This window comes from Eretmochelys imbricata, chromosome 14, assembly GCF_965152235.1.
Source record: "Eretmochelys imbricata isolate rEreImb1 chromosome 14, rEreImb1.hap1, whole genome shotgun sequence".
Taxonomy (NCBI): domain Eukaryota; kingdom Metazoa; phylum Chordata; order Testudines; family Cheloniidae; genus Eretmochelys; species Eretmochelys imbricata.
The window spans coordinates 172,658-192,715 of NC_135585.1; the positions used below are offsets into that span (position 1 = coordinate 172,658).

Consider the following 20,058-nt stretch of genomic DNA (forward strand, 5'->3'; position numbering starts at 1 on the left):
CTATGATCAGTAGAGAGAAAGAACCAGGATCTCAGATGAGAGAGAGTAGTCTAAATCCCAAATAAAATTGCCTGTCAAGGATCTTATACCATGTCCATCACAGTTGTAGTCTTGCAAGACTCATAGTGAAGCAAGTTTGTCATGGTGCTCATGAAAACTAAGGATTCTATAGTTTTTGTCCTTTCTTTGACTTTTCTTAATCACACCAACATTAAGGATGTGCCACTGCTGTGGTGGGAAGAAAAAATGCTGCCACTTGTAAGAACCATAGAAATGTAGGGCTGGAAGGGACCTTGAGTGGTCGTCAAATGCAGCCCCCTATGCTGTGGCAGGACCAAGTAAATCTAGACCATCCCAAACAGATGTTTTTCCAGCTTGTTCTTAAAAACTACCAGTGAGGACGATTCCACACCTCCCTTGGAAGCTTATTCTACAGCTTAACTATCCTTATAGTTAGAAAGATTTCTTTAAAATCTAATTTAAATCTCCCTGGCTGCAGATTAAGTGCATTAGTTCTTGTCTTACAGTCAGTGGACAAGGAGAATAATTGCTCACAGTCCTTTTTATAACAGCCCTTAAAATATTTGAAGACTGCTATTAGGTTCCCCTCAGTCTTCTTTTCTTTAGACTAAACGTGCCCAGTTTTATAACTTTTCCTCATAGGTCAGATTTTTCTAAACCTCTTATAATTTTTATTGCTCTCTTATGGACTTTCCAATTTGTCCATCTTTCCTAAAGTGTGGTGCCCAGAACAGGGCACAGTACTCCAGCTGAAGCCTCGTCAGTGCCAAGTAGAGCGGGACAATTACCTTGCATGTCTCATATATGACACTCCAGTTAGTACAGTCTAGAATGATATTAGCCTTTTTCTCAGCTGCTGTTGATTCATATTCAATTTGTGATCCACTGTAATCTCTGATCATTTTCAGCAGTACTACCACCTAGCCCATTATTCCTCATTTTGTAGTTATTCATTTGATTTTTCCTGTCTGAGTGAAGTGTTTGGGACTTATCTTTACTGAATTTCATCTTGTTGAATTCAGACCAATTCTCCAGTTTGTCAAGGTTGTTTTGAATTTTAATCCTGTCCTCCAATGTGCACCCCTTCCCAGCTAAGTGTTATCTGCAAACTTTATAATCATACTTTCCATTCCATTATCTGAGTCATTAATGAAAATATTGAATAGTACCAGACCCAGGACTGATCCCTTTTGGGGCCTCAATAGATACACTGTCCCAGTTTGACAGTGAACCATTGAGTACGGTCTTTCAACCAGTTCACGCACCTTATAGTAATATCATCTAGACCACATTTTCTTAGTTTGCTTATGAGAACGTCACGTGGGACTGTGTCAAAACCCTTACTAAAATCAAGATATATCATGTCTACTGCTATCCCCCATCTGCTAGCCCAGTAAACCTATCAAAGAAGGAAATTAGGTGGGTTGGCATGATTTGTTCTTGCTTGACAATCCATGTTGGCTATTCCTTGTAAACGTAGTATCCTCTAGGTGCTTACAAGTTAATTTTTTAATAATTTGTTCCAGTATCTTGCCATGTGTCAAAGTTAGGCTGACTAGTCTACAATTCCCCAGATGCTCTTTGTTCCTCTTTTTAAAGATAGGTACTATGTTTGCCCTTTTCAAGTCCTCTGAGACATCACTCGTTCTCCATGAGTAAGGCTGCGTGTCTGTCACGGAGGTCACAGAAGTCATGGATTCCGTGACTTTCTGTGATCTCCGTGACTTTTGCAGAGGCCAGTGCGGCTGACTTCGGGGCTGCTCGAGCAGATCAGGCAGCCCTGGAGCCAGCCACAATGGCCAGTGCTGGGGCAGTTTGGGTGTGGGAGGGAGCTCAGGGTTGGGGTGCAGGGTGGCATTTACTTGGGGGGGCTCCCTGGAAGCGGCCGGCATGACCCTGAAGCTCCTAGATGGAGGGGCCTAGATGGAGGCGCCCACAGGCGCCGCCCCTGCAGCTTCCATTGGCTGTGGTTCCCGGCCAATGGGAGCTGCGAAGCTGGAGCTTATGGCAGGGGCAGCGCAGGGAGCTCCCTGGCCTTCCCTCCCCCTTGGAGCTGCAGGAACATGCCAGTCGGAGCTGGGTAGGGAGCTTGCCAGCCCCGCCAACCCTCCCCACCCCCGGAACCAGCGGGGGTCCTGTGCCATGTGCCGCCGCCTGCCCCCCCAGCACCAGCGGGGACCCTGTGCCACCCCCACCCCTGCACCCACAGTGCCCCGTGATTTCCCCCCCCCAAACCCACGGCCCCCTGGCCCAAGTTTTAGTGAGGGGTATATAGTACAAGTCATGGACAGGTCATGGGCTGTGAATTTTTGTTTACTGCCCATGACCTGTCCATGACTTTTACTAAAAATACCTGTGACTAAAACATAGCCTTATCCATGAGTTCTTGAAGATCATTGCTAATGTTTCCGAGATTGCTTCAGCTAGTTCTTTAAGTACTCTGGAATACATTTCATGAGGCCCTGTTAACCTGAATATATCTGACTTATCTAAATATTTTTAACCTGTTCTTTCTCGACTTTGGTTTGTACTCCTTTTCCATTGTTGTTAATATTAATTGTGTTGAGTATCTGGTCACCATTAACCTTTTTATTGAAGACCAAAGCAAAACCGACATTAAAAACTTCAGCCTTCCTGATGTCATTGGTTATTAGCTTTACTTCCCTGCTAAGCAGAGGACCTACACTTTCCTTCATCTTTCTCTGGCTTATAATGTATTTCAAGAAGCTCTTCTTATTGCCTTTTATGTCCTTGCTAGGTGTAACTAATTTTGTGCCTTAACTTTCCTGCTGTTGTCCCTACATAGAATCATAAAACTGGAAAGGACCTTGAGAGGTCACCTAGTCCAGTCCCCTGCACTCGTGGAGGACTAATTATCTAGACCATTGCTGACAGGTGTTTGTCTAAAAAACCTCCTCTTAAAAATCTCCAATGATGGAGATTCCACAACCTTCCTAGGCAATTTATTCCAGTGCTTAACTACTCTGACAGTTAGGAAGTATTTCCTAATCTTCAACCTAAACCTCCCTTGCTGCAATTTAAGCCCATTGCTTCTTGTCCTATCCTCAGAGGTTAAGAAAAACAATTTTTCTCCCTCCTCCTTGTAACATACTTGAAAACTGTTATCATGTCCCCTTTCAGTCTTCTCTTTTCCAGACTAAACAAACCCAGTTTTTTCAATCTTCATGTTTTCTAGACCTTTAATCATTTTTGTTGCTCTTCTCTGGACTCTCTCCAATTTGTCCACATCCTTCCTGAAATGTGGCTCCCAGAACTGGACACAATACTCCAGTTGAGGCCTAATCAGAGCAGAGTACAGCGGAAGAATTACTTCTCGTGTCTTGCTTATAACACTCCTGCTAATACATCCCAGAATGATGTTCGCTTTTTTTGCAACAGCGTTACACTGTTGACTCATATTTAGCTTGTGGTCCACTATGACCACCAGACCCCTTTCCGCAGTACTCCTTCCTAGGCAGTCATTTCCCATTTTGTATGTGTGCAACGGATTGTTCCTTCCTAAATGGAATACTTTGCATTTGTCCTTATTGAATTTCATCCTATCTACTTCAGATCATTCCTCCAGTTTGTCCAGATCATTTTGGATTTCAATCCTATCCTCTAAAGCACTTGTAAACCCTCCCAGTTTGGTATCGTCCCCAAACTTTATAAGTGTACTCTCTGTGCCATTATCTAAAACATTGATGAAGATATTGAACAGAACTGGACCCAGAATTGATCCCTGCGGGACCCCACTCGTTTTGTCCTTCCAGCCTGATTGTGAACCACTGATAACTACTTCCTGGGAACGGTTTTCCAACCAGTTTTGCATGCACCTTATAGTAGCTCCATCTAGACTGCATTTCCCTGGTTTGTTTATGAGACGGTCATGCGAGGCAGTATCAAAAGTTTTACTAATGTCAAGATATACACGTCTACCGCTTCCCCCCATCCACAAGGCTTGTTACCCTGTCAAAGAAAGCTATCAGGTTGGTTTGACAAAATTTGTTTTGGACAAATCCATGCTGACTGTTACTTATCACCTTATTATCTTCTAGATGTTTGCAGATTGATTGCTTAATTATTTGCTCCATTATCTTTCTGGGTACAGAAGTTAAGCTGACTGGTCTGTAATTCCCTGGGTTGTACTTATTTCCCTTTTTATGCTTGTACATGCTTGTATTATTCTTTTGTACTCCTCCTTACTAGTTTGTCCATGTTTCCACTTTGTGTAGGATTCTTTTTTGATTTTCAGATCATTAAAGAGCTCCTGATGGAGCCATATTGGCCTCTTACTATTCTTCCTATTTTTTCTTCACATTGGGATAGTTTGCAGTTGTGCCTTTTAATATTGTCTTCTTGAGAAACAGCCAGCTCTCCTGAATTCCTTTTTCCTTTTGAGTTTCTTCCCATTGGACTTTACCTACTCGTTCTCTGAGTGTGTTAAAGTCTGCATTTTTGAAATCCATTGTCCTTATTCTGCTGCTCTCACTCCTTCCTTTCTTTAGAATCATGAAAGCTATCATTTCATATTCACTTTCACCCAAATTGCCTTGCCTTCCGATTTCCTACCAATTTCTCCCTGTTAGTAAGAATCAAGTCTAAAATGGCTGTCCTCCTGGTTACTTACTCCACTTTCTGAAACAAAATATTATTCACAATACATTCCAAGATCTTATCAGAAATATTGTATTTTGCTGTATAACTTTTCCAACATATGTCTGGGTAGTTGAAGTTCCCCATTATTATCAGGTCTTTTGTTTTAGATATTTCTCTTATTTGTTCTAGAAATGTCTTATCCACCACCTCTTCCTGACTTGGTGGTCTGTAGTAGACACCTACTATAATGTCACCCCTATTTTTTTTCCCCCTTTATCTTTACCAGAGACTTTCAGTTGGTCTGTTACTCACCGCCTTCTGGACCTCTGAACAAGTGTGTTTTAGCTATCTAATACAACACTCTTCCCTTTTTATCCTGCCTGCCCTTCCTGAAGATCCCTTCTATACCAACATTTCAGTCTTGAGACTTATCCCACCATGTGTACCACTTCACATGTATGTCTGAAGATTCTGCCATCGCCTGTTCCCACTCATATTGAAAAAGGGATAGGTTGTTGTGCCTTTATTTCTGAAGGAGAAGCTCAAGAGTAGACACCCCAACTCCTTAGGGAGGAATGGGGAAGCTCTATAGCTCACAAGGACTGGAGAGGACACTGTCATTTCTCCTGCTAGAATTGCTGAGGGAGCCACTAAATCAAAGAGCAAGGGCCTCTGGGGCGTGGAGTGAGACCTGAAGATGCTGTGGCTGCTTGTTCCTCTGTAAAGGAGGAAGTGAAGGGTGCATGTGTACCAATGGCCAGTAGTAGGAGCACAAGACAGGAGCTCTGGTGGCTGGCAGCTGGTTGGGGATAATGAATACAGTTAAGTGAGGAGGCAGCTGTGGGGAGTACCATGAATAAATCTGCTTTTTAGGAGAAAGCAATCAGTTTACATTTTCAATATTTTTTTTTTAAAAAAAGGGCTGGGGTCTTTCCTGTACACTCGGCAAAGTGCTTAAGGCAGCCTCAATTAAAAGAATAACCAAGGGCCAGATCCTGCAAACAGTTATACATGTGTAATTTTACTCACTTTAATGGGACTACTGATGCAAGTAAAGTTTCACATGTACCGCAGAGCCTGCAGGAATGGGGCCAAATTGTGTAACTGAAAAGTTAATCACCTAACCTTACACAAAATACTCAGAGGCACCAGTTCTTGTTAACTATAGGATAAACCAAATTTAGAGTTTCTAAGCCAAGCCATTTTTAAACAATGACATTAATTTAAAAATCATTTTACAAAAAGAGAAGTGCATCTGATTTCTTTTCAAGCTGTTGTATATCATTAGCTCCTGTTATAATGGGCTCCCTTCACAGGGTCTGGCTCTCAAACACCTCAGTGAAGAACATGGTATAAATATATAAATAGAGAGAGACTGTATGTCCTTTTAAATTCACTGTCATTTTTTTATGGACAGGATCTCCTAAATGTACCTTTTTATTTTCTTTTTAGAAGATCATTGCTTTGACTTCAAATGGAATTGATTAAGCCAACTGCCCCAGCTTCTTTCTTGCTTCAGTTCCCATCTTAGCTACTCGTCTCACTTTATTCATAGAAAACAAATTCAAACATTCCTTTTGCTTTGCCTCACTTTTTGTCTAATTCAAGTTCTTACATATCACTATAATTCTCAGTCCCTTCTTCTTGTTACTCTCTCATTTTTACTTCTCTCTGAAAGCAATAAACTCTCGTACCACATGCCCATTCTCAAATATCTAACCACCTTTCAACCTTGTTCTAAATTCTGTCCATTGTCCACTCATCCCTCCTTTCCTGGCCATTTAATATTTGACCTTTTTCTGGTTTCATTTTCTTATTCTGAGTTGCTTAATCCCCACCATCTTCCTTCCTTGCTGTAACTAAGCATAACAATTTCAGTTACAAAATTGATACATCTTATTTCTTCCTTTCCCAATGTTTGCTAATTTAGGATACAGGATTTAGAATGTAAACTTCATTTAGTATACCTGACCTGGCAAAAAGAAGAGGAAACATTTCAGAGAAAGTAAGTATTTCTGATATATAACATTGCATTTCTCAGTATTACATGTTTGTTTAAGGAAGCATTATTTCTCTGTGTGACATCAGCCTGTATCAAAGTTCTATCTTAACAAATAGATTCCATGTAGGTCAATGCCTGAGGGTTTCAGTATTCATTTGTAACTACTTCAGTTACTCATATGATTCCTTATTCAGTTCTGAGGTTTCCTATCATCAATAAGTACTACTGTGTAATATCTGTGGAACACCTGACTCAGCAGAATGTTTTTGACACGTCTTTTCTCCTATATTTTAGCCAGACCTTCTCTGCCTCTCTTTAAGTGTATTCTTCTTTTGGCGTTCAAGTAGTGAAGACTGGTAAATGAAATGATGATGAAAACTTGATTATTCAGCTTGCAAGAGAAGTTCTCCTTCGAGTACTTGCTCACGTTGATTCCATTCTAGGTGTGTGCATGCCCACGTGCACAGTTGTCATAGACTTCTGCTTTAGCAGTATCCGTAGGGTTGGCTGTGGTGCCCCCTTGAGTGCCGCACTCATGCATCAGTATATCAGGCGTGGCAGTTCCTACGCCCTCTTGGTTCCTTCTTACTGCCCGTGGTGGTTGGTCGGAGCACCTCTCTCCCTTGCTTTGCAAGTGGTCAGCGGTTTCTTTACTCTTCGAACTTTGTGTTCCAGCTGTAAATAGTTTTGCTTTATTGTAGATTAGTTAGTAAGTAGCTGTTAAGTACTATAGTTAGTCAGTTAGGGTCCTGGCAGGGACTTTGCCCCAGGCAGGGCTGCCCCAGTCCCTGGGTTTTAAGCCCTGTGCTGACTGTAATAGGCCTATGCCTGTTAGTGACCCGCATGGCAGCTGTCTGAAGTGCCTGGAGGGAATCCCACGTGAAAGAACAGTGTCGCCTCTGAAAGAACTTTCGTCCCAGGTCACGAAAAGAACGTGACATTCGCTTGAGGGCCCTCCACATGGAGGCTGCTCTTTGCCCAGCCTCAGAGCTGGCCCAGCCGAACGCAATGCCCAGCACTTTGGTCTGGGTGCATAGCGCACCCCCGGCACTGGGCTGTACCCGGCATTGGTCCCTTTCACTGGTGTCCAAGAAGAAGACCAAGAAGCGGGACCCAGCACTGAGCAAGTCGGACCAAGGGGCATTGGGCGAAGGACCCTGCTCGGGCCACCTGCCCATACCAAAGCTGCAAGGGGGCATGTCCTTGAGGGGACCTACCCTCCTAAGGGATCCGCCTCCGACTCCAGGGAGTGGTAGGGGACTCAGACTGATGGCGCAGTCAACACCTTCTCAGCTCCCAGCACTCAGAGAGCAAAGAACTCTCCCACTGCAGCCGGCTCTGCGTGTGGCGATGGACCTGACAAAGGCTCCCTATGAGAACAAGCCAGCCGTGAAAGCCTCCCAGAAGGCGAGTGGGTGACGTTGGTTTCTGGAGCTGAGGCAGAGCAGTTTGTCGCCACCATAGGTGGCAGGTGGCGGACGCTTTGGGGAGGCTAGTCCGCCGGCCCTGCCCCTTCTGCCCCGCCCCCCCCCCCCCCCCGTGCACACCAGAGCCCCGACCCCCGTAAAAGGAAAAGCCCTGAGGGGCCCTGTCATAAATATAAAGGAAAGGGTAACCACCTTTCTGTATACAGTGCTATAAAATCCCTCCTGGCCAGAGGCAAAATCCTTTCACATGTAAAGGGTTAAGAAGCTAAAGTAACCCCGCTGGCACCTGACCCAAAATGACCAATGAGGGGACAAGATTCTTTCAAATCTGGAGGGGGGGAACAAAGAGTTTGGGCTGTCTGTGTGATGCTTTTGCCAGGAACAGATCAGGAATGCAAGCCTTACAACTCCTATAAAGTTAGTAAGTAATCTAACTAGAAAATGCATTAGATTTTCTTTTGTTTAATGGCTTGTAAAATAAACTGTGCTGGAGGGAATGTGTATTCCTGTTTTTGTGTCTTTTTGTAACTTAAGGTTTTGCCTAGAGGGATTCTCTGTGTTTTGAATCTGATTACCCTGTAAGGTATTTACCATCCTGATTTTACAGAGGTGATTCTTTTACCTTTTCTTTAATTAAAATTCTTCTTTTAAGAACCTGATTGATATTTCATTGTTCTTAAGATCCAAGGGTTTGAGTCTGTGTTCACCTGTACCAATTGGTGAGGATTATTATCAAGCCTTCCCCAGGAAAGAGGATGTAGGGCTTGGGGGGGATATTTTTGGGGAAGACGTCTCCAAGAGGTCTCTTTCCCAAGGCCCCAACTACACCCCAAGGAACACTCCAGACACCTTATTGTCCCACCACACCGTTCTCCAGCAACCCACCTCGCCCCAGTGACCAGTCAGCTGGGCGATGTTTTAAATGTAACAATCCGGGGCATGTAAAGGCCAACTACCCCAAGAACCCCAACAGACTACAGATCCTTGCACCAGAATCACACCGGAGGCCCTCAGAGCGGAGGGAAACTGTGAGTGTGGGCGGGAAGAAGGTCACAGCGTGGAGGGACACCGGAGCACAAGTGTCAGCTATCCACGCTTCCTTAGTGGACCCCAATTTAATTGACCCAGAGGTCCAAGTGACGATTCAACCCTTCAAGTCAAACTCTTTTGACTTGCCTACAGCCAAGTTGCCAGTCCATTACAAGGGCTGGTCAGGAACGTGGACTTTTGCAGTCTGTGATGATTATCCCATCCCCATGCTTTTGGGGGAAGACTTGGCCAATCATGTGAAGCTAGCCAAGAGGGTGGGAATGATCACCCGCAGCCAGGCTAAGCAAGCTGTCACACCTAGCTCTGTTCCGGAAACTTCTACCAGGACCTGGTCAGAGGTGATGGAACCGGACCCCATACCAATATCTGCAACAGCAGTAGTGGATCCAGTCACAGAGACCCAGACAGAGCCAGTCCCAGAACTGGAACCGGCGGAACAACCAGCACCAGAACCATTGCCAGCACTGAATCCAGTACTTGCAACCCCAACACCTGAGGGTCCCACCGAACCTGCACCAGCAGCAGCAGATAACCCTACACAAGAGGCTCAGCCGGAGCCTGAACCCCAACATAGTGCATCAGCGGAGAGCGGTTCACAGTCAACAGAAACAGCCCCATCACCTGCATCACTTCCAGAGGGACCAAACCCAGGTCCACAATCCAATGAGGAACTGGTGTCTCCAGTATCAAGGGAACAGTTCCAGACCAAACAGGAAGCAAATGAAATCCTCCAGAGAGCTTGGATGGCGTCACAGAGCAACCTACCACCTGTCAGCTCTTCTAATCGATCCAGGTTTGTTGTAGAAAGAGGACTTTTACACAAGGAAACTCTTTCTGATGGACACCAGGAAGACTGGCATCCTCAGAGACAGTTGGTAGTTCCAACTAAGTACCGGGTAAAGCTCTTAAGCTTAGCTCATGATCATCCTAGTGGACATCCTGGGGTGAACAGAACCAAAGACCATTTGGGAAAGTCGTTCCACTGGGAGGGAATGGGCAAGGATGTTTCTACCTATGTCCGGTCTTGTGAGGTGTGCCAAAGAGTGCGAAAACCCCAAGACCAGGTCAAAATCCCTCTCCAGCCACTCCCGATCATTGAGGTTCCATCTCAGCGAGTAGCTGTGGATATTCTGGATCCTTTTCCGAAAAAGACACCCAGAGGAAAGCAGTACATACTGACTTTCATGGATTTTGACACTCGATGGCAAGAAGCAGTAGCTCTAAGCAACGCCAGGGCTAAAAGTGTGTGCCAGGCAGTAGCAGACATTTTTTGCCAGGGTAGGTTGGCCCTTTGACATCCTTACAGATGCACGAACTAATTTCCTGGCAGGAACTATGGAAAGCTTTGGGAAGTTCATGGGGTAAATCACTTGGTTGCCACCTGTTACCACCATCAAACAAATGGCCTGGTGGAGAAGTTTAATGGAACTTTAGGGGCCATGATACGTAAATTTATAAATGAGCACTCCAATGATTGGGACCTAGTGTTGCAGCAGTTGCTCTTTGCCTACAGAGCTGTACCACACCCCAGCTTAGGGTTTTCACCATTTGAGCTTGTATATGGCTGCGAGATTAAGGGGCCATTACAGTTGGTGAAGCAGCAGTGGGAGGGGTTTACACCTTCTCCAGGAACTAACATTCTGGACTTTGTAATCAACCTACAAAACACCCTCCGAACCTCTTTAGTCCTTGCTAAAGAAAACCTAAAAGATGCTCAAAAAGAGCAAAAAGCCTGGTATGAGAAACATGCCAGAGAGCGGTCCTTCAAAGTAGGGGACCAGGTCATGGTCTTAAAGGTGCTCCAGGCCCATAAAATGGAAGCGTCATGGGAAGGGCCATTCACGGTCCAAGAGCACCTGGGAGCTGTTAATTATCGCATAGCATTCCCCACCTCAAACCAAAAGCCTAAGGTGTACCACGTTAATTCTCTAAAGTCCTTTTATTCCAGAGAATTGAAGGTTTGTCGGTTTATAGCCCAGGGAGGAGATGATGCTGAGTGGCCTGAAGGTGTCTACTACGAAGGGAAAAGTGATGGTGGCATGGAAGAGGTGAACCTCTCCATGACCCTTGGGCGTATGGAGCGATAGCAGATCAAGGACCTGTGCACTAGCTATGTGCCGACATTCTCAGCCACCCCAGGACTGACTGAATGGTCATACCACTCCATTGACACAGGTAATGCTCACCCAATTAAAGCCCAACGTTACCGGGTGTTTCCTCAAGCTAAAACTGCTATAGAACGGGAGATCCAGGATATGCTACAGATGGGTATAATCCGCCCCCCTGGCAGTGCATGGGCATCTCCAGTGGTTCTAGTTCCCAAACCAGATGGGGAGATACGTTTTTGCGTGGACTACCGTAAACTAAATGCTGTAACTCGCCCAGATAACTATCCAATGCCACGCACAGATGAACTATTGGAGAAACTAGGACGGACCCAGTTCATCTCTACCTTGGACTTAACCAAGGGGTACTGGCAGGTACTGCTAGATGAATCCGCCACGGAAAGGTCAGCCTTCATCACACATGTCAGGCTGTATGAATTTAATGTGCTCCCTTTTGGGCTGCGGAATGCACCTGCCACCTTCCAAAAACTTGTAGATGGTCTCCTAGCGGGTTTGGGAGAATATGCAGTCGCCTACCTTGACAATGTGGCCATATTTTTGGATTCCTGGGCAGAACACCTGGAACATCTACAAAAAGTCTTCGAGTGCATAAGGGAGGCAGGACTAACTGTTAAGGCTAAGAAGTGTCAAATAGGCCTAAACAGAGTGATTTACCTTGGACACCAGGTGGGTCAAGGAACTATCAACCCCCTACAGGCCAAAGTGGATGCTATCCAAAAGTGGCCTGTCCCAAAGTCAAAGAAACAGGTCCAATCCTTCTTAGGCCAGGCGATTTGTACTGTAATACAGCCAAATTGCCACCCTACTGACAGACCTAACCAAAAAGAAACAGCCAAATTCAGTTCAGTGAACTGAAGAGTGTCAGAAGGCCTTTAACCAGCTTAAAGCGACACTCATGTCTGACCCTGTGCTAAGGGCCCCAGACTTTGACAAACCGTTCCTAGTAACCACAGATGCGTCCGAGCGTGGTGTGGGAGCAGTCTTAATGCAGGAAGGACCAAATCAAGAGTTCCATCCTGTCGTGATTCTCAGCAAGAAGCTGTCTGAGAGGGAAAGCCACTGGTCAATCAGTGAAAAGGAATGTTACGCCATTGTCTACACTCTGGAAAAGCTACTCTCATATGTTTGGGGACGGTGTTTCCACCTGCAAACCGATCATGCTGCGTTACCGTGGCTTCATACCACCAAAGGAAATAACAAAAAACTTATTCGGTGGAGTTTAGCTCTCCAAGATTTTGATTTCGACATACAACACATTTCAGGAGCTTCTAACAAGTGGCTGATGCACTCTCCCGTAAAAGTTTCCCAGAATTAACTGGCCTATAATACCCGCAGCCCATGGTCGCCGCACCGCTGGTCTCCGCTTTAGCCCAGGTCACCGGTTCACCGCCACAAGTCGCTAGCACCGTGCTCCCAGTCTCTGCCCTCGTGCCAAGTCTGACCCAGAGGGAAGTGCCAGTCACCGTACAGTTGGCACTAGTCATCTTTGTGCTGATGATCACCATCACCGAGACCTCGGGGATGCTCCCCAATATGGCATCACTCCCCCTACTCCTGGCACCAGTTTGACTATTCGAGGCACTGGTCACCCACGGCGGCAGTTAGCCACCAGACTCAGGTGTCAATGGGCCTGCCCTGGTCACTGGAGGAGATTTTCTAAATGTCAGAAAAAACAGGAAGTACAAAGTTAAGGTACATGCCACCACTAGATGCAATCCAGAGGCTAGCCAGAGTTGGAGGAGGGGGAGACTGGTAGAAAAGGGGGGGCCCAACTGGGGGTGTGCAGTGGGGACTTGGGGTATGGTTCAGTGTGCAATAAAGTGATTCAATAAAGCACTGAAATATGTGCTTAATTTTAAGCATGAGTAGTCCCACTGTTGTCAAATGGGCTATTTTACATACTTAAGGGTAAGCACATGCTTAAGTGCTTTGCCGAATGACTGCTAAACTCAAAATTATATAACATATTTTTGTCATTTTACTCCAGATTGCTTGGCTCCTTTGAATAGTATCGTTCTTTGTTGAAGAAAATATGTAATCTGTCCCATGGATAGATGAGTTTGATGCTAATGGTTTTAATACTTGTTCCAAGAGCTTTGACTTTTTAGTTCTCCAGATATTCACAAACAGAAGTGATACAAATATTTGTCAGTCCCTCTGATACACACAAATTTACTCTGTACTTTGTATCAGTTAGGGGTATGTGTGTCTTCATTTTAAATCTTGGACTTGAGGGAAAAACCCAAACAAACAATGGCCTTATTTTGCATATTTATGTTTCTAGACATGAGGTGCTAGATCGCTTTGCCAAGGAAAAGGATGCAGTACTGGTTTCAGTGAAAGAAGTCCATGCTGAGCAAATACAGAAGTGGGAAAATCAGATAAGAGAACTACAAATACGTCATGAAACTTTGGAAATGGAGCTGCATAGAAGGGAATGGAGGCATGCAGATTGCTTGAGAGAGAAAGACGCTGTTATTGAAAAGTGAGTGTGATTTGATTCATCTTAGTTCACTAAAATACAAGTGAAGATAGAATTCAGAATATCTTACATGAGCAGTGTTGTGTTTCATTACTTATATGAATCAAAAAGTGTACAATTATTTAATTAAGATTGCTTTAAATACTAGGTGCGGTATCTGACCAAAGGTGAGTATTTATAGCATTTTGGGGAAAAAATGTTTTTGAGAGTAGAACCAGTGGGAAAAAATGTATTTTTGCTATTACCAACATAAAAAGTTAAGACTTTTTTAAACCTCTCTATTGTTGAAAGTGAGAGGTTGTTGAAGGTAAAATATGGAATGGATATAGTGCTTAGGTTGGACTGCTATAGTCTGGTAAAATCTGTTTTGATTTGGCTAAATTATAACAGTTTAGAAATTGTACTACTCTCATGTGAACTAATATTTTTAAAAACAATAAGGGGTTTTAGGATTTGGGGGTTTTTTGTTTGTATTTTTAGTAATATTTTCCCAGCTTTATAATGCCAAAATGGCTGCATTGTGCATGTGTCCACAAGGATGTTTTGTTGTTACATTTAGTATGGTACTTCTAAAAACTGGAAGAAATCCTGTTTTATTGAGCAGCTAAATGAAAAGAGAATGAGCAGGGACTCTGAAGGAGCCCTCCCTTGCTGCATACCATATTAAAAGTGCCACATGAAATAAGGCAGGTCTCTGGAGGACCCCTTTCTCATTCATTGCACAAAAGTCAACAAGGTATGACTCTGCAGGATACTTTGCATTGCTGTGTTATGTGCAGGCATGCTGGAACAATTTGTATAGTGGGGGTGCTGAGAGCCATAGAACCAAACTGTAAACCCTGTATATGATGGAAATCACTTCAAGCCAGGGGCTGCAGCAGCACCCCTAGTTCCAGCACCTATGATTATATGCATATATAGAATTACTCCTGAGGGAATTCTGCCCCCCAAAAATAAAATTTATGCACCCAATATTTTAAAATTCTGCAAAATTCAGCAAATTGTATTTGTCAATAAATAAATGTGGCTCCAGCATGCAGTGGGGAGCACAGGCCACTGGCTGCATTGAGGTGGGAAATCTTTCTGAAGCTCCCACCTTCCCTAGTACAGGGACTCAGCCGTGAGGCTGCACCTGACTCTGACACAGTGCAAGGGCTGGGCCTGCCCCAGAAACACCCCGTGGCCCTGGCCCTCTGTGCCAGGTGTACCAGGTGTGGGTGGGCAGGCTCAGGCCAGCAGGATCCAAGTGTGGAGGGGCTTAGTATGGGAGGATCCAGGTGTGGGATGAGAGGTTTCTGTGGGGGGCAGTCTGGGTGTGGATGGCTCAGTGGAAGATCTGGATGCACAGGGGCTTGTTGGGGGGTTCCGGAGCAGGGGCAATGGGACTCTGCAGGGGATCCAGGTGAAGGTGATTGGGGCTCAGGAGGGAGGTCTGGGAGTGGGGGGCTCAGTGGGGGATTCCATTTGCTGTGGGATTGGAGGTTGATGGGGTGGGGGTCCAGGTTCAGCTGGTTGGGGCTTAGAGGGTGGGTATCTGGGTGTGGCAGGCTTGTTGGGGAGATCCAGGTGTAGGGAGGTAGAGCTTGTCAGGGTGAGGGTTCGATGGCCTGCTTAACGGGGGAGTCCCAGCTGCTGCCGAGGGGACGCCGCATGCTGGACTCCTGCTTCCCCCCTATGATTCCCCTATACCCTTTTCTTCCCCATCTCATCCCCCTCTCCCACTGCCTCTTCCCTCACCCCCTCGACCCCCCTTCCCTCATTTCCCCCGACCCACCTTATCCACCCCCACAGCGGGCACTTACTGTTGCACAGAAAACAGGAGGGCTCCCAGCACACAGAACGGAAACACGACTGGCACTAGGACCCAGGAGGTGGCGTTCAGCTGCAGAGTCAGCGGAGGCCAGATGCAGTCCCCTTCAGTAGGGCAGCTCTGCGCTTGCAGAAATGAGGGAGGGCAGTGGCATGTAACCTCGTGTGCTCCCCTATGTCTCACCTCTGTTTAAGGGGAGGAATCCCTCTCAAAAAATTGCACCCGTGGTTGTCCCACTGCCCCCGCATGGCTTCACTTTGCTTCCATGCCGTTTTCTGCAGGGAAGTACGGGAATTCTGCGCAGTGGGATATTTTCTGCAGGCACACAGTCGGGCAGAATTTCCTCAGGAGTAACAGAATGCATCTCTTGTCCAGAACAAAGCTTTCTAGTGATGCTTAGAAAATAGTTCAACAATATTTTCTTTATTTTTTCTGTTTTTTTCTTTATAAAAGAAAGTAGTATTTTATTTGAACTTCTTGTGTTAAAAGAACATAAAAGTTACAAATTGAAGTACTCCTGAGACAGGAGATGTCAAAGTTAAGATTGCATGTGCAACATTATTTCTGTCCTCTTGTTTGTATGCATAAGCCTGTACTGCATGTCTAAATATTGCACATTCTTTCTGTACATCTTTAAGATACAGCTTTTCCTATCCATCACCGCTAAAGCTCTCTTCCAGGATTTTATCTTGCATCTTGATTACTGCAACACCCTTTTCTATGGCCTTGACGAATGAAATCTTGCCCTGCCCATATCCATTCAGAATGATGCTGCAAAGATGATTTTCCTAGCCTGTTGCTTTAGTCATGTGTAATCATGCCTTAGTGGGTCACAACTGAGGATGCCAAATTTAGGATGAAACTGCTGAGAAATAGGGCAAACACAACCTTAAACTGGTGGTTATTCTTTTATAAAATATACCAAACCAGCCACAAAAGTAAACTCCTGTTTCACCACACTGGCTAACAAGAAATCATAAAGGCAGTTTCCTCAGGTATTCCAGTTGTTATACCACCACCAAAAACACTGGATTCAGAGATGAGTGGTTCTTTACAACCAGTCTCATCAAATAATAGGTTCTTCTGATCCCAAAGGACCAGCCACACGTCCAGGTCAATATATAATTTAGATCTTACCCAAAAATCATGCTGCTGCCAATCCTTTAGTATCTAAAATCTAAAGGCTTATTTATAAAAAGAAAGAAAGAAAGATGAGAGTTAAAATTGGTTAAAGGAATCAATTACATACAGTAATGGCAAAGTTCTTGGTTCAGGCTTGTAGCAGTGATGGAATAAACTGCTGGCTTGAGTCTCTGGAGTACATCCACAGCTTGGATGGGTCATTCAGTCCTTTGTTCAGAGTTTCAGTTTGTAGCAAGGTTCCTCCAGAGGTAAGAAGCAGGATTGAAGACAAAGTGGAGATGTTTCCAGGGGCTTTTATAGCTTTTGCCATGTGGAGGGCATCCCATTGTTCTTACTGTGGAAAATTACAGTAACAAGATGGAGTTTGGAGCCAAATGGGCAAGCCACATGTTCATGCCCAATTTCCCTCAGTCATTGCAGGAAGCCATTACCTACACTCCAGACAACACATGTCTCCCATGGTCCATTGTCAACCAAGTGTTTCTTGATGAGCCACTTAATTCGAATAGTCCCTCCAAAATGTGCTGGGCATTACCTTGTGAGCATTACCCCAGGAGCAAACATCTGAAATCCAAGTATAGAGCCAATACTTATAACTTCAAATACAAAAGTGATACATGCATACAGATAGCATAGTCATGACCAGCAAATCATAACCTTTTCATAGACACCTCACTTGATAACCTTTGCACAAGATTTGCTGCAAATATATAACAGTGGTTACAATGATCTATGTGGTCATATTTTAATCAGATAACGTCACACCATGTCACCCCTTTCTTTGCATCCCTCCATTGACTCTCTCCTCTCTATTGCATCAAATATAAGCTACTTGTCGTCACTTTCAAGCCCCTTAACCACTTATCCCCACCCTACCTATCATCTCTCATTCAGTATTAAAAGGTCAATGCCTGCCACAATGTCAGTCTCCATCGCCTGAAATGATAGCTCTGAGACATGTGAACTTATCTGTTCATCTCAGTGGGTATTTTCTTTCTCCTCTCCCCAGTGTCAGTGATTGAGAGCTTGGAATGTGCAAGCATTCTTAGGTCCTCACCCTGGTCTCAGCACTGGGTGTTGGTGCATGCTCCCAGCATGACTTTTTTCAGCTCTCCACCCAGAGAGGGTCATGCTGTCCTGCGAATGGCTGGACTCCATGATTAAAAATAGCTCCTAGCTCTCAGGGAGAATGGATTCCCATTCTCCTCCTCCTCCTCCTCTTCTTCATCCAGAATGTTCCCATTGTTGCCTGAGGTGGCCCGGGACTCAGACTCATTGTAGAAGCGGTATATCTGTGGTGCAGAACCAGAACGACTGTTCGCCTCCCTTGTCTTCTGGTAAGCCTGCCGAATTTCTTTGATTTTCACATGGCACTGCTGCATGCCCCTGTTGTAGCACTTCTCCCCCATACCCCTAGTGATCTTTTCGTAGATGTCTGTGTTTGGCTAGATCAGAGCTGTCCCTGCACAGACTCTTTTCCCCTCAGACCAATTAAATTCTGTGCACTCCAGTCTGGAGCACATTTGGAGCATGAAGTTGCCATGATCGGCTGGACTGGTGAGCTCTCCACGCTGATCAAACAGGAAATGGGAATTCAAAAGTTCCCATGGCTTTAACAGGGGAGGAACTGTTTCTTGTGTACCTGGCTGCTGTGTGGCGGAGTTGAAAATGATCTTAAGAGTGGTCATAGCAGAGCATTGTGGGCAGTGGCAGATTAGCCAATGGGGTCCATGCCCATGGGCCCCGGCCAATTGGGGGACCCCCGGAAAAATGGGCACCCCCGACCTGCTCTGCCTGCCTGGTGCTCCTGTTGGGGTGTGGGTTCGGGGTACTGGGGCTTGCCCTGCTTCACCCCCCACGCCCGGCACTCCTGCCAGGAAACAGGGGAAACCCCCGCGCCCCGACCCCGCTCCCTGGCAGGAGCGCTGGAGGGGACGGGGGGAACTGCAGGCGGAAAGGGTCCCCACGTGCTCTGGTCCAGGGCCCATAAACCCCTAATCTGCCTCTGATGTGTGGGACATAGCCTTTCAAGACATCAACATAGACTTATGTGTAGTGCTGGGGAGGAGCTGGTGGCTGTGATACATGTAGGTACCAATGACATAGGGAAGGATAGGAGAGAGGTCCTGAAGGCCAAATTTAGACTGCTAGATAAGAGGACCTCTATGGTAGGATTCTCTGAAATATTTCCAGTTCCATGCGCATGGCCAGTTAGACAGGCAGAACTGCAGGGTCTCAATGCATGGATTAGATGATGGTTTAGGGAGGAGGGGGTTCGATTTATTAGTAACTGGGGAAACTTTTGGGAAAGGGGGAGCCTATACAGGAAGGATGGGCTCCACCTAAACCAAACTGGAACCAGATTGCTGGCAGTTAAAATTAAAAAGGTTGTAGAGCAGTTTTTAAACTAAGGGCTGGTGGAAAGCTGACAGGGGAGCATGTGGTTTGGACATCCTTTAGGGGAGGATCTATGAATGGAGATTCCCTATGTCTTAATAAGGAGGAGAGGATGGAAGAGGTTAAAATACAGGTAGGATCTGATGAGAAACAGTCAAATGAAAAACGTCTCATTCAATTACATCATGTAATGGCAGACAGCTAAAAAGTGACAAGTTTTTAAAGTGCTTATCAATGCTAAAAGTCTAAATAATAAGATGGGTGAACTAGAGTGCCTCATGTTAAATGAGGATATTGACATACTAGACATCACAGAAACTTGGTGGAATGAGGATAATCAATGGGACACAGTAATACCAGGGTACAAAATATATTGGAAGGACAGAACAGGTAATGCTGGTGGGGGAGTGGCACTATATGTGAAAAAAAGCGTAGAATCAAATGAAGTAAAAATCTTAAATGAACCAAACTATGGATAATAATTCTCGAATAATAAGAATATAGCATTAGGAATATATTACCAACCACCTGACCAGGATGGTGATAGTGACTGTGAAATGCTTAGGGAGATTAGAGAGGCTATAAAAATAAAAAACTCAATAATAATAATAATTAATAATGGGGAATTTCAAGTATCCCCGTTTTGACTGGGTACATGTCACCTCAGGATGGGATGCAGAGATAAAGTTTCTTGACACCTTAAATGACTGCTTCTTGGAGCAGCTAGTCCTGGAACCCACAAGAGGAGAGACAATTCTTCATTTAATCCTAAGTGGAGCACAGGATCAAGTCCAAGAGGTGAATATAGCTGGACCGCTTGATTATAGTGACCATAATATAATTAAATTTAATATCCCTTTGGCGGGGAAAACACCACAATGTCCCAACACTGTAGCATTTAATTTCAGAAAGGGGAACTACACAAAAATGAGGAGGTTAGTTAAACAGAAATTAAAAGGTATAGCACCAAAAGTAAAATCCCTGCAAGTTGCATGGAAACT

General features: G+C 45.0%; 1 protein-coding gene across 1 annotated transcript in view; it reads left to right on the forward strand.

Moving 5' to 3' along the window:
• Window positions 1-20,058, forward strand: part of CCDC57 (coiled-coil domain containing 57) — a 132,150-nt gene that overhangs the window by 22,072 nt on the left and 90,020 nt on the right. The window contains exons 6-7 of the mRNA XM_077833623.1: window positions 6,551-6,625; window positions 13,510-13,710. Coding sequence (XP_077689749.1) covers window positions 6,551-6,625; window positions 13,510-13,710 — 276 coding nt within the window. The remainder of the gene's footprint in view (window positions 1-6,550; window positions 6,626-13,509; window positions 13,711-20,058) is intronic.